We start from the raw sequence: 15,663 nt of genomic DNA on the forward strand, positions 1-15,663 counted from the left end.
ATGATGCAATACATTGCTAATATATTGTTTTGGTCCTGGTGCACTTTGATCACAGATGAGATTGTTGAGTGTACAGTACTTAGCTATTCACAGATTCAGTTCTAGGCCTGAGTAGCAGTCTTAAACCACAAGTTATTGGATTGGACATGTTCAAGACGTTTGGGAGAGCCCTGAATATGGCTGCTTTGTCATAGCTTTCAAAGCAAACAGCTTCAGGGATAGAACTGTGTAGATTAGCTTGTCTTTGTTTGAAGAATACTTTGCCTAGCCTAATTAGGTAATAAAAAAAACTATCTATGAATTATTCTATTGAGCTTTATATATGAGAGATGAAGGTATGATCTAGTCCATCATGGAATGCTGCTAAATATACATCATTCCTTGGTGTTACCACATACATATATAGGTTGACCGTGCCTTGTAATTACCCCAATTATATAGATTTCTGAAAGGCCAAAAAAGAAGATTAGTCATAATTATACTTTTATGAGTTTGGGAATGATGTGGTTTTGTTGATCATACATTTTAATGGATTATACTTTAGCTACCGTATAAAAAGCAGCAGAATTCCCGGCTTCATTGGGACCTTCTACTGAGCTACTACTATTTGTTTCCACCATTAAGAATTTTTGATATGTGGGACCTCCACCAATCTTGAGTTAGGGCTCCCACCACCTCCAACATCCCTAAATGCGAAGGCCAGAGGTAGTTGTGAGGACAGAAATAGCCAAGAGCCATGTGCTACCCTGTTCCCGTAGAAGTCAATGGACTGGCAGGGGCTGTGCAAACAGCATAACTCGTTGTGCTACGCTGTTTGCATAATATCCATTGACTTTTATGGGAATTACAGCAGCATAGCTCAGCCAAGCTTGACTTCCATCATTCTGGCAACCTCTTAATCAGTAGTGTTCCTATCTTGGCTATGTCTGGCCAAGATAGGAATACTCCTTTAATGTATTACCTACTTTGTAGTAGTTCAAACTTGTATTGACCTAATACCATACTGTATGCAATATGAACGTTTTTATAAAGGTCTGTTTAAATCTATGTTAGGAATCTTGTTTCTCTGCATTGTAATAGGAACCAAAAAACAAAATTTAAGCTGTGACACAGACTCGACTTTGGGTCGAAACATAACATTTTTTGTAATGGCTGTGGAAGAATAAACACTTGGATGTTATCTGCACCACTTTATGCTGCCATGAATCTTTTTCTCATTGAGATCCGTTACAAGCGGGGCACTAACAACGAACCCTATTGACTTATAATGGGGCCCGTCATTCTACCAGGAAAAATTGTGCTACATTCTTTGCTAATTTTTCCACCAAATATGAAGGAATCTGAACGGATCATCCAAAGCAGATGTGAACAGAGCCTAACTGACTCCAATACCACACCTCCAGACAGTATTATGATTTACTCATAAATCTGCCCCATGATATACTTTGTACAGCTTTCTAAAGTTAGGTAGGTTTTCCTTGTTGCTTGTAGATCGTATAGGACATAGGATAGTGTAGAACAAGCAGCCGAGGAAGTAGAAGGTTTTATAGTCAATGCCTAATATTAAGCATTATGATGGATTTGCCTATCTTACCCTTACCTCAGGTGACATAGCAGTAGTACCTTATGGTCAAAAGGATAAGAAATTGTGAGGAGTGAATTTTTGAAAAGTTTGGTTTAGTCCAAATTAGTTCGAACCAAGCCAAAAGATCAGCAAAACCCCTAAAACTGGTGTATAATACTGTCTAAGAGCCATAAAAGCCCTATATATTACTCTGAGAGTGTTATACTGGACTTTTAAGGCTCTTAGTGTTATAGACCAGTGTTCAAGGACTAGCATTGAGCAAACTGAACTAGTATAACCCTGTTTCAGGTCATATGGCTAAAAGTTTAGTTTTGGTTCGCACTGAACCGAACTTTCAGCAAAGTTAGAACCACCATAGGGTTCTACCGTTTCGCTCAGCACTAGTAAGAAGGTTCCTTGTGAACTCATGTACTTGGAGGAGGTCTGTGGAGTTGTTTCAAAATCTTGCTTAACAGTTAGGAAATTCACCTCGAAATCACTGCAAGCCGTAAGTTAATTACTACCATTTTTAGCAGTAGTAGACTTGTAGATACCCCCTGCCGCATATAGTGTCATTGTATAGTGTTGGAAGGTTGAATTTGTACATGAAGCGATTAGTTGCCCAGTGAAGATCTTTAGAGATTTCTATCTTTTCAACATTTTGGAAACACTTCCCAGAACTGATATGTGATCTCCATGTGGACTTAAAATGGATAGAACCAAGGGTGACCCGGACTCTGAGAAACAAAGGTAATGGCCAGGAAGATATGGCCTACTCCATCATAACTGGTCTGATTTGCCTCCAAACTATTCCCATGGTTACTTTAAATTGTAGACAAATTATAAGCTAACTTTTGGCATTGCCAACTATGACTGACCTCATACTGTTCGCTGGTTGCTTGCCTATTCTTTCTGTTGCTCGCTGTCACTACATGTCTGGAGTTTGCTAACCAGGTACTATAATTATAATTATTTCAATGCCGTGGAGGAAATGACTCTGATGTCAGCATTATCTTACTTTTTTGCTTAAACGATGTGCAGGCAATCTGGGGAATTTGTGTCAAAAATTGAGTTTCTCAGTCATTGAATTTTTCAGTTCACCTCTGAAAACACTCAAATGAAGTCATTGGAATGACTAGATGAATAAGACAGCTTTTTGGGTGCATCTCTTGATGAATTGCAGTAAACATGTAAGCAGTTGGATGACTGAACACAATAGTAGTATGAGTAATTTACCTTTTTTGAGTTGTAAGGCTTTGAAGAACGCACATGTAGTAGAGCTGATTAGATCAGGTTTGGACTGGCATACAAGATCACACAATTTCAAGGGCCAATGCAAATATTTAGGACATATATCATAAATTCAACCTGTAAGAATTATCTTTTGTGGCAAGTGATGGGTTCTAATCAGCTGTAATTGGGTTGTCTTCTGCTGGACTTTTGAGCCCTTTTTTTAGGCTGGAGGATCCACTGATGCTCTGTCAGACCAATCGAACCCAAGACATGGGTCATATTTCAAGGATTCACAAAAGGGGGGTATACAAAACTAGCAACCAATTAAATTCCAGCTCTTATTTTTTAAATCCTCTTTACTAAATGAGTGCTGCAATCTGATTGGATATACTTCCACTATGCAGATACTGGGTCCTCTGATACGTGTGGATATACACCTCACCGAATTACTGCAGTGCTGACGGTCAAAGAAGTTCTAACTCATTACTAGGGTTTCTAATAAAGTCGCTATTTAGTGCATAAATGTAACACATTCGGTTTTGTCAGTAAATGAGTTTTATCTATAATAATATTTTAAGATTACAGTAGATTTGGTTTAACATTGTTAGAGTACATTGACACGTAGTGGAAATGGGGTGGTTTTCTGCAATGGACAATCTGCATCATCTCTGTTACGTGTGAACAAGCCCTTAAAGGGAACCTACCCAAGTGCGCTCATGATATTATGAGGAACCTAAGCTGGCAGTCTTGTACACCTGGAAGAGATAGTAATGGATGTCTAAACCCCATAAACCTTACCGTGGATTGTTCAGATTTGTGCAGAGACAGATAAGTCACAATTTTGACTTCACTGCAAGTTTTTCGTTTACTGCATCACCATTCATGTCATCTGAATTAAAAGGACTGTCAGCGGTTTGTAATTCCGTTTTGTTAGAAGGGTCCGCTGAAATTAAGCTGATCACAGGGTATCCCTCTGGCGAGAACCTCAGCGATCAGCTTTAAACCTTGCGTTAATTTAGAAGCAAGTGCTTACTTCTCTTCTCACATTACTGCTTTAGTTGATATGAGTAAGTGATTACAATATCAGAGCAAAAGAATAATTGATTGCACAAACCCAAACACTTGAAGAGCTCTAGTATCCTGTTGTACCACCTCTAGCTTGGATACAAGATGTGATACGGGCGGGATGGAGGCATACAGGTTCCATATGGTATTCTGCAGCATATTGGTCCACATTTGCTTTAACTGAACCTCTAGATCGTGCAAACTTGTAAGCTGTCAAGGTTTCTGTCCCAGATGGTCCCATACATGTTCTATTGGCGATAAATTTGGCTACTTGGCAGGCCACAGAAGTGTGGCAATCTTATGGGGACATTCCGGTGACCCCCTTGTGTGTGCGGCCGAGCATTATCAAGCTGGAAGCCTCTTGGACGCCTCCATAAGAGGAACACATGTGGCTGCAGGATGTCCTGAACATATCGCTGAGCTGTCATTGTCCCTTGCAGCACTACTAAGGGTGACCGACTGTCGTATGTGATGGCCCCAGATCATCACACCAGCAGTGGGGGCAGTGTGCAACTCCACAGCAAAGGCAGGATTGAGGTGCTCATTTTTAGGTCTCCGGACATGAACACGGTTGTTGTCAGCGCTCAAACTAAACCTGGATTCACCGCTGACATAGTAGTTCTGTTTAGTTGTTCACAACACTAGTGTAAACGGAGGTGATAGTGGGTGTCAAAGGCATATACATAATAGGCACCATGCAACCAAATGTTCTTCAGCCAAACTCCTGGAAATATTTCTGAAAGACATAGGGCCCTGTAACAATGGTGCCACCTGTCTCTAAGTGGCAGACAAGTAAAGAGTTGGAGCTGCTCATGCTTGTTGGACGATCAGATGATCATCACTACTGGTGGTCTGTCAAGGGCGTCATAAACCCAGTTTCCTCGAGTGCATGCTCTCACACATCTACTCGTCCCAACACCTCCTAACAGTCTGGTCAGAAGAGCCCAGGTGGAGGCCAGTTCATCAATACAACCATCCAGGTTCTCAAATTCCAATAACGAGCTCATATTCTAACTCTGTTAACTAGGCTAAATCTCTTCTCTGCCTCGTAGAGGCGTCTAGTGGTCAACAAGCTCTACACAAGTGGAAAAAGAGGTCACTACACACAAGGAGCCTCTGAGAGCCTTTTAATAGGAGCCACTTTTAGAGCCTCAGGTGACAAGATCGTTCATCTAATCCCACCACAACTCTAAACATTTGCCTATTTGCCTGAGATGTAACTGCATGACGGGTTTTGCAGCAAAATGACAACTACTTCTAGGTGCTTGATTTTTTTTTCTTACAAAGAGTGTGCTATAGGTGTCTTTCTGTCCAGTAATTTGCTGGTGTTGAATTTTATGATATGGTAATTACATCAATTTATGTTTAATAACACAAACTTAGTCATGTGCTACTCCACATATGCTACTCTACACATTTCCGTTTCATAATAAATCAATCTGTAACCACATTCACAGTTGAAAGAAATTGGCTAACCACAGTTTATGTACAGATGTACATGTAGCAAGAGGCTAAGAGGTTGTCCCAAGAAGGACATTAATCAATCAACCTATTTAAACGCTGATCGTCCCACCACTAGAACCATTACTGATCACTAGAAGGCCGGACCTGAGCAACCTCATTCCTCCTCACTGGACAACCACAATCAGGGATAATTTTAACAAAGTGGGGGTCATACATCTGTCCTGATGCTCTTTTCATTGTATATGGGGTGATGGAAGCAGCCAAGTAGTACTGCACTCATCTGTTTCTGTCAATCACATAGACATTGAATGGAGTGGCAGGGTGGATTTGTGACAACTGCTCCTTTTAAACACCTCCTCACTATGTTCATGCAGTAAAGAGCAATGGAGACTTGGACTTCTGTTCTAGTGATCATAGGGGTAGCAGTTATCAGACAAAGTTCTACTGGTTCAGTATGCTCAATGCTAGTCCTTAACACTGATGTATAACACCAAGAGCCATAAAAGCCCTGCATAACACTCAGAGTATTATATATGGCTTTTACGGCTCGTAGAAATTTTTAGGGGTTTCGGTGAACTTCTGGTTCGTTTCGAACTAATTTGAACCAAACCGAACGTTGTGCAAAAGTTCGGCAAACCAGCAGAACCAAACTTTTCAAAAATTTGCTCATCTCTACTTCTGGATATAGCAGATCTAAGTAGGCTATGTAGAGCAATTCATCATGAGATAATATTCCAGGGCTCCATATACACCTACTTAATTTGCCATACAGCCACTGATCCACTGGTTCCTAGAGCCCTGTTGATCCAAGATGGTCATGCAACTTCTCAGAAGCACACTGTGCCCACGTTGAATAACCCTGGCCAATCGGAAAGCAGCATGCGGTGCCTGATTATCGATGTACAATGTGCATCAAGTAGTCTAAGAAGTCACTTGGCCATCATGGATCACTGGAACAGGGCCTCAGGAATGGGCTGATTGGCAGCTGTACAGGAATAAAAGAGGACACCAGGTAATATAAAACCCCTATCTCCGATTCTAGGAGATTATTTGGCTTGGGACTGGAGGGTAGCTTTAACAAATGATGCATCTCTAAAGAGTTCAATAGCATCTTTAGCTCTGCTACCTGAATTAAGTAATGTTGTCTATTATTTTTTTGGCTCCTTGCAAATGGCATTGCCATATGCACAAGGACTGTACTGCATCATTTGGAATCTCTGTATATCTGCATTTAGGACCCATAAACGTTCTGCATGCCAACAGATGGTTCCTCCATAAAAAGTACTCTATAAGCTTCGGCATACAATCAGAGACACACATTGGTATGCTATTGGCCCATAGGGCAGCATGCCATGGGGTCATACAATATGTAACCCTAACATGGCCGCGTGAATGAGAGAGATCCCTTTATGGACTCACTTAGTGAAGAGTCAATATTGCTTTTGTTTTAGGACTTTTAGTCACCCTTCCCTTGTTAGGCGTAACAAGAGATCAGCACAGTATCGCCATTAAAAATAAATGAATGTTCTAAAAGACGCACCCAAATTACCCATTGTAGCATTAAATCCCTAATCCTACATTTAAGAACCGAAGGGCATTGTACCCATGGGCCATTATCTGTGTTGTTATCTCAGCAACAGGCAGCTTGGTATCGACTGGGTAGTGTGCAGACCTTATTGAGGTTAGACTTCAGATTCAATTACTAGTTACCTGAATAGATGTTTTGTGTGAATGTTGTTCGCAGAACTGAACGGGTTCCACCCTTGATCTCTTTGCTAATATTACAGATGGATGGATTAACACATTTACATTAGCAAGTTATTGCTAGAACTTCAAACATGGAGCCTACGCCTTGCCAGCGATACAAACTAGCAAAACACCACGCTACTCTTCTAGTCAACAGTTTTGACACCTAAGAGTCATAGCATTCAAGTACTGGAATTACATTCGAGTTTTATAGCTGCACAGTATGAAAAAAAATGCATCTTTACTAATCTTCGAGCAACCTGTTATGTAGACAATATATGCAAAAGTGGGTGGGGTGGGAATAAGATTAGATTTCTGGGGCCTCATTCTCAGTACCGGTACCGATGTAATTTAGACCAGTCATTGTACTTTTGAAAGAACTGGGGCTCTTCCAGTGCTCTTGTAAATAGCATTTGGCACAGCTCCTGATTTGCTCCATGGTCTCTGTGTTGGAGAGGACTCACTTCCCTCAGGACAAAATGATCTTTAATTTTAAATCAGTTGCCCCAATAGGACAACCTTTGTCCATGATTGGGACATTTAAGAAGTTAGTTTGGCAGAGTGTCTTCTCTGGAGGAAATGATGAAACCATGTACTACATGGTTGTCCTTTCATTTGAAGGAATGCCATTGATACTACTGTGTGGTTGTCCACATTACAGCATTACTGTCTCATTGCAGTGAATGGGAGATCCCAACAAAAGTTTTGGAGATTTGAAGATCTCCATGTTAGAAAACAAAGAGCCACGACACTCCAGAGGAGTGCCATGGTCACTTTACTCTAGAAGCTGAAAGGGGTCACAAGAACCAAACCACCACCCATGATAAAGGGGGGAGAGTATTAAACTCATCACTGATCACGTAATCATCAGGGTTCTGTACGATGGAAAGTTGAAGCTTTACCCATGTTGTATAGGAGGTGATAGCATATGGACATAGAGTCGATGGCTAAACTTTCTCTAGCTTACTGTATATCATCAGCTGTAAATCTGGCCAACTTGAAGAGGAGGGCTTTCATATTTCATCAAACAGCCATTGTATATTTGTAGATTGTGCATCAGATGGTAATAAAGTTCTTTATGGTCTGAAATCAGGTATTGTATAACGTGATTTGGTCAAGTAATGATTAGGTAGGATGTTCCCTTACGGCGCACCCTGAAGGTAGAAGAGAAGTTGCTTATTGCAGCTTATAAAAGTAGCTAATACCTTAGACATATTTATTTGATGTTTCTGGAGATATGTTGTGATATAGTAGTGATTATGAGGGGGCAGACATTTCTGGACTTTTGGGCAGTGATTTCAGACTCAACTTCTCAGCTTTAAATTACTGCTCCAAGAAAACAAATGATAACATTCAACCATCCAACTATATAGTAAATAGATGTAAGGTATACAGAAAACTAATGTCCTTCTCTAAAGCTGGCTAAACCCACTGATTGTGGAGGGACCTGTCAACCATCTATTATTAATTGGGACCTCTTGACTCTATCCTGATGGCAGATGTTGGCTTATAGAAGGATCGGGCTGTTGGACATCAACATGCCCAATCCTTTTGTAATATGCTGTCTGACACCAGCTGAAGCACCTCTCCCCTCCCTGTCTCCATGCCACATACAGGACTTCTGGCACATCCAAAAACCTTTGGAATTGTGTCACCCCCAGGCATCCCGTCGTGTTTAATCCAGCTGAACTGATGAAGGGGCTCGTTCCCAAAACGTGTATTCACTTGCTGGTTTAATATGTTGTTTAATTAAAAAGAAGTGCTTTCACCATCACATCACATTTCGAGTGTTGCGCCTTCACCGCCAATATTTTACCACATTCTCTTTCGTTGACACCAGCGTAAGGCACCTTTACATGGGCCCATAGTAGCCTGAATAATTATTCAAATGAGCCAATGGGGCACTGAGCAAGAAGTTCACGGAAACTGAATGGCTACTGAGCAGCTTCTGCTTCAATGCAAAAAGGGGTCACTCAATCTTTGGCCATTCTGCTTGCATTCTCTGACAGACTATTGCTCCTGTGTAAAAACACAGGAGCGATAGTCGCTGGGACAGCTATCGGGCACTTATGCACCCGACAGTCGCCCCATGTAAAGATACTTTTGCTCTACTTCCACCATTCAGAATACATGTATGCTTTGCTGAACAAGTTATACATGAATGAATGTTCGGCTGATAGCTATCTAATGTGTATGGCCAGCTTAAGGGTTGCTTGGTTGCCTATAATAAAGTATATGGCCGTTTATGATGCATAAAACTTTAAAGGGGTTTTCCAGGACTATACTCAGAGTATGTAATTAACAGCTGATTGTTGGGGGTCTGCCACTCACAATCCCCACAAATCAGCTGATCGAAAAATCTGCTCGGTTGAGTGCCACAGCCTGTTCTCAGGTCCATGACATCACCTTCATTGGTCACATGGCCAGAGAGCAGCTCGGTCCCATTGATGTCAATGAGATTGAGCTGCAATACCAGGCACAGCTGCTATACAATGTACGGGGCTGTGCCTGGTATGGACTGAAGTTACAGCAGTGATTGTTAGTTCATTCAGCTGATTCGTTGGAAATTTCAAGCGGCAGATTAATTCCGAGGATAGGCCAACAGTAGTGTAGTCCCAGAAAACCCCTTTAAAACCAGTTTCATGTAGCCATAATACTGCCTAATTTTAGGATCTGTATTTCGGCCACAGCACCCTGACCCTCTGTTTTTCTATTGAACCAAATTTAGACTACTACAAAACTCTACGGCAATTCATGTTGAGTCTTATAGAATATGTATAGTAGCTTAAGTCAAGTGGTAATTGAAAGATAAACATGAAGGAAAGTACGACATGCCTACAGTGTTTCTATTTATCCATCCATTCAGAAGCCTTTTTTCTTTCTATCAACAGCTTATCAATGGACATGTAAATGGCGCCAAATTAACACTACAGATGGAAAATGCCAAACTTGCCTCTGATGACTTCAAGAGAAAGTAAGTAAAAGGGTTCTTGGCTATACTTAATATAATTTGTCATTTTAATGTATGGAAAAAGATAATTTATCCTATATGTTATCAGACACAGCGTGGACCTTCTTTCATCTTCTTCCATCTGGCAAAGTTCACAAATTATGGTTGCTTGAGAATCAACTGATATGAAATCGAGCCTAGTGCTAAATGATTGGCTCCAATCAAATCAGCTCTAAATGGGGGTTGTCTTCTCCTAGACATTTGGAGCCCTATATTGTGTTAGAGCCTGAGCCCACTCACTGAAGGATCCTTTGGTACTTTGGTGGGTCAGTCCAACCTTGGTCCAGAATATCAAATATCCATGCTCTTAAGGTAGCCATTCCTTTTGCTCCTCCCCTAATAGGAGAATAAGCCACTGCCTGACATCTCTTATGGTAGCTTATCTTCCTTTAGAACAAAAGGACTAGGGATGTTGAAATCCAACATGTCTTCTTTTTCCCGACCTCTGCCATTGGCCTATATTCATCTAATTTGTATGGCCATCTTTACTCCTTGGACATACAAAGTCTATGTCTAGAAATCATGTATAGACTCATATATACATAATCGTGTTATATCTGTAAACAAAGAGATATATCAAGCATTGCATTAGAAGTAAGTGAGAAAACAAGGCAACTGGCAGAACAAGGTAACACACCCACATTATATTTAGTCCACTTACAGTCTTAATTAATGGTAATAATCCATATGTCGTAATAATACACATGTCCTTTCAATCAGATTTCTATTCAACATTTAGGTTATCACAATAGTAGTGCATAGTGCTCGTGTGGTCACATGTGTGTCAGATATAATAAATGTACTGTATATGTGGTAGCTTCGTTTTACAGTCATGTTCACTGTGGAAACTGGTTCATTTAAATGGAACTAAGTTCTCTAAAGCCTCGTAGATGAACATTGTGACCCCTGTAGCTGTCTGATTAAAAACAAGTTTTTTTTATTGAACTAATTACTTCTATAGCACTATAGAAATGTAATAGTCAATTTACATAATGCTATGAGGGGATAACTCTATATACGGTAGAACTGAAATGCAATGTTAAGCCTAGTATAGTGTCTTAAAGGGGTTGTCCCGAGAAAGCAAGTGGGGTTATACACTTCTGTATGGCCATATTAATGCACTTTGTAATATACATCGTGCATTAAATATGAGCCATACAGAAGTTATTCACTTACCTGTTCCGTTGCTGGCGTCCCCGTCTCCATGGTGCCGTCTAATTTCAGTGTCTAATCTCCCGATTAGACGCGCTTGCGCAGAAGGGTCTTCTCCCTTCTCTTGGGTCTCGGCACGAGCGGTGTTCTGGCTCCGCCCCCTTCTAAGCGTCATCGCGTAGCTCCGCCCCATCACGTGTGCCGATTCCAGCCAATCAGGAGGCTGGAATCGGCAATGGACCGCACAGAGCCCACGGTGCACCATGGGAGAAGACCCGCTGTGCATCGTGGGTGAAGATCCCGGCGGCCATCTTGGTAAGGTAAGTAAGAAGTCGCCGCAGAGCGGGGATTCGGGTAAGTACTAAACTTTTTTTTTTTTAACCCATCCCTTGTGTTTGTCTCGCGCCGAACGGGGGGCCTGTTGAAAAAAAAAAAAGCCGTTTCGGCGTGGGACAACCCCTTTAAGGGATAGAGTATAACTCAAGGATTCATTTGTGTATAAGAATGTGAGTCTTGCTCAGAATATTCCTTACCTTATTGAGTTCCATATCAGACATTTACATTTGATCTCCTAGTAACATGTTACCTATTATATATACAGTGATATGCAACTTTCATTTAGAGACTTTGAATTAATATTTCAACCTAGTTTTTATGTTTTCACAACAAATGGACAACACAAAGTAGTAAACAAAACTAAGCTCCCTGAAGGAAGTGGGTGAAACTTTTTACTTCCTGTCTCATTACCATTAGTTTTGTGCAGCTTTCTATTGCACCTTTTTAATGTGGGCTGTTCACTGGCTTGTCAGTAATTTAACAATATATACTGTGAAGATATATCAAATCAAATATTTTATCATGAAATTTGCAGGGTTTCAATATCAACTTTGCACAGAATGTTCCATTCATCCTTGAAAAGTAATTGAATATTAGAATGCGTAACTATGACCCGCTTGTAAAATGTTACCCATTACATAGAAGGTGATATGCAGCTATCATGTACAGACGGTTAAATAATTTTTCAGCCTAGTTACTGTTTTTAGAACAAACGGACATCTTATGATAACAAATAGAACTAAACTCTCTGAAACCTATGGGTGAAAACATTGTGCTACTGTCTGATTACCATTAGATTTGTGTAGTATTCTATTTAGAGATGAGAGAGTAGTGCCTTAGCCGAGTATCTCCCCGCTCGTCTCTAAAGATTCGGGGGCCGGCGGGGGGGCGGGGAGCGGCGAGGGAGAGCGGGGAGGAACGGAGGGGAGATTCCCTCTCCTTCTCTCCCTCTCTCCCCGCCGCAACTCACCTGTCACCCGCGCCGTCCCCCGAATCTTTAGAGACGAGCGGGGAGATACTCGGCTAAGGCACTACTCGCTCGAGTAATGTGCCTTAGCGAGTATACTCGCTCATCTCTAATTCTATTTCATCTGTTTAATTCAGTTTTTCACTGGTTTTAGTAGTTTCCCAATATATACAGTATGTAGGCATATCAAATTCAATATCAGATGTTCCCAAAGTGTTCCATTTATCCTTGTACGAGTGTTTCAACATCAGCCATTTCAATGGGACCTAATTGTAATATTTTACCTTTCATATATACAGTGACATATGAACAGCTATCATGTAGAGACTTTAAACTAACATTTCTGCTTTGTTTCAATGTTTCCATAAAAAATGACATCACATGATTTCAAACAGAACTAGCTACTTGTTAAAGGGCCTCTACCTTCTTCACAGTACACATGCTTCGGATGTAATGGTCTGTAGATAATTATTTCAGATAACATAAAATAAACATCACATTGGGGAAAACCTTGGAATTTTGCCAGATTCTTACATGTGAAATGTTACACTAATGTCTCAAATGTGGCGTTACGCTCATAAATGATCTCACCCAAGGGATATGGTAGTTTCCAGAATAAGCTTTTTATGAAATGGGTTATGGTAATGATTGATGTTATACTATGGCTGAGTGAAAATAACTTGGTTAAAGGTATCATGCAGGACTAGAAGCAATGCCACACCTGTCCATTGGTTGTTATAGCTCAGCTCTACTGAAGTGAATGGGGTTAAGTTGCAATACCACACACAACATGTTATAGTTATGACACTTTTTTGGAAAAAAAGCAGCCAGGTCAATGAGGCCAGATATAGATGCCTATTGCCTAAACCTCTAGTAGAACTTCAGGGATACCTTTCGTCCCCTAAGCATTGATATTTGGAAACCAAACATATCTAGACTTTGTCATATAGATTTTTTTATCTAAAGTGCTACCATTTAGGGATGCTTAAACGGGCTATATATGTTTGTTTGTTTTTTTGCTTTTTTTTCAGAGAGCGCGCCACACTTGTTTATGGCTATAATTGGTATTGCAGCTCAGTCTGAATGGGGCTAAACAGTGATAATTAAGACATCCATGAACAAAAGTGCTGCTGTTTCTGGATTTAAAAAAAAAGCAGAAAACCGATTGAAAGGAAAAACTAAACTTAAAGGGGTATTCGCCTCTTAGGAATGTTTCAATGTGTTCAGAATCACAAAACAGTGCTTTTGCCCATAGGATATTGTTAGAACTTGTTATTGTCACAGTCCTGGGTATAAACAGATCAGGTTTATTTCCAAAATGCTCCGTTCTCCAGATACTGATTCCTCTGTCCTCTGGTTGTTTACTGCTCGTTGCCAGGGAAACAGGCCACCTCTTCTATGGAAAGAAATAGCAGATGAGGCTGACGCTTGCGCACTTCTTTCATCTAAATTTGATGGTTGGGATCTCAGGAGCGCATGCTCACTAGCTTTTAGCCCGGCCACCAGCCACTGCTGTGCTCTACTATTTTTTTCCATAGAAGAGGTGGTCTGTTTCACTGGGAATGAGGAATAAACAAGCTGAGGGCAGAGGAACCAATATCTGCAATATCTGGAGAATTTTGGAAGTAAAGATCTTATGGGTCAGCGCATTGTCGTGCAATTTAGAACCCATTTAAATAGGATTACCAAGGTTGGAATACCCCTTTAAAGTTGGCCATTTTCCATTTGCTACTTAGCTGAATACATTCTCTCTTTACGTTATCAGCCATTTGCCAGGGAAGAAATTCTGATTTTATGTCTTCATCAGTAAGATTAGTAATAAGAAGGTCAGACCTGTACTGTTTTTCACATCACTAAGTTTTAAGACCTTCAGAAACTTTTCTACATATCATATTTATCAGGTCTTAAAGGGATTGTACCAACATGCACAACCCCTTTCAGAATGTGTGACTGTCCCAGGTTCTACTCCTGGCATCTTCAGCAAACAACTGATTTTGCCAGTAGAAGCTGTGGCCACTGCAGGGTAAATGTAGCTTTACAGGACAGCCATTACATACGAATGACTGTCCTATAATTACAAGAACGGCACATTTTCTGTCTGGATAGAAATTATTCTTACAGACTGGTTCTGAGTGGGGGTCCTGAGCAGGAAACCTACTCCGTGATATTCATATGCCCCAAAGTGCCATCTGGGCACAATTCCTTTAATATCTATCTTAATTGTAGCTGGGATTCCACTTTGAAGACACATTTTGAACTTTTTGGGTCTGACGGATAATAAAATAAAATATATTTTTGTTCAAAAACAACACTCCTCTGACATGCTGGTTGTGCCTGGTATTGCATCTCAGTTCCACTCAAGTGGATGGGACTTAGCTACAACACTAGACACAGCTAATGAACAAAAGTGGGTCTCTTCCTGGCAACATGTACTTCCTTTTTCTGATCTTGTATAACCCCATTTAGAGTTCTCTAGGCCTCACTCAAGATTTATATTTTTTATTTTGTGGTTCTAGGTATGATACAGAAAAAGCTTTTCGTGCAGCCTTAGAGGCAGATTTGGAAGGCCTTCGTAGGGTAATGGATAATCTCACTATTGTCAGAACAGACCTGGAGATGGAGATTGAAGGAATGAGGAAGGAGCTGATCTACATGAGGAAAAGCCATGAGGAGGTATTGTCTCAGTCCATATTCTTTTTGCACCGATGTGTTATTATTGCTAAGGTGTGGACACAATAGAAAAGTTTTGGGTAAGGTCTTACATAAAGAAACAATGAGGAGAAGAGAACAATCTCATGAGTAAGACCTATATAGTCTTGAATGGACAAAAGTAAGTGAACAATTCATAAGACAACATGGCCGAACAAAAGACATAATTCTGATACTATAGTTGTAAACACTGTCTGGTTTCTATCCATTACCGAAATAGATACAGTACAGAAAACTATTGTATTAAGTTTACAAATCAACAATGGGTCAATTATGTATTTAAGACCTTCCGGTCAATTCTATGCCCAAGACCCATGCGTATAGGATATGAACTATAAACTGTAATAGACTACGATTGTGCAGAGCTTGTGGTTACAACTGGGTCTTGGAGATTGAGAGGGTGCAAAATATCCCATG

General features: G+C 40.5%; 1 protein-coding gene across 1 annotated transcript in view; it reads left to right on the forward strand.

Annotated features, from left to right (window-relative positions):
• LOC136588203 (keratin, type I cytoskeletal 19-like) overlaps positions 1-15,663 on the forward strand; it is a 40,962-nt gene that overhangs the window by 9,232 nt on the left and 16,067 nt on the right. Inside the window, exons 2-3 of the mRNA XM_066587251.1 lie at positions 9,964-10,046; positions 15,054-15,210. Of these exons, the coding sequence (XP_066443348.1) occupies positions 9,964-10,046; positions 15,054-15,210 (240 nt within the window). The remainder of the gene's footprint in view (positions 1-9,963; positions 10,047-15,053; positions 15,211-15,663) is intronic.

The sequence above is a fragment of the Eleutherodactylus coqui genome, chromosome 13 (genome assembly GCF_035609145.1).
Source record: "Eleutherodactylus coqui strain aEleCoq1 chromosome 13, aEleCoq1.hap1, whole genome shotgun sequence".
NCBI classification, from domain to species: Eukaryota; Metazoa; Chordata; class Amphibia; order Anura; family Eleutherodactylidae; genus Eleutherodactylus; species Eleutherodactylus coqui.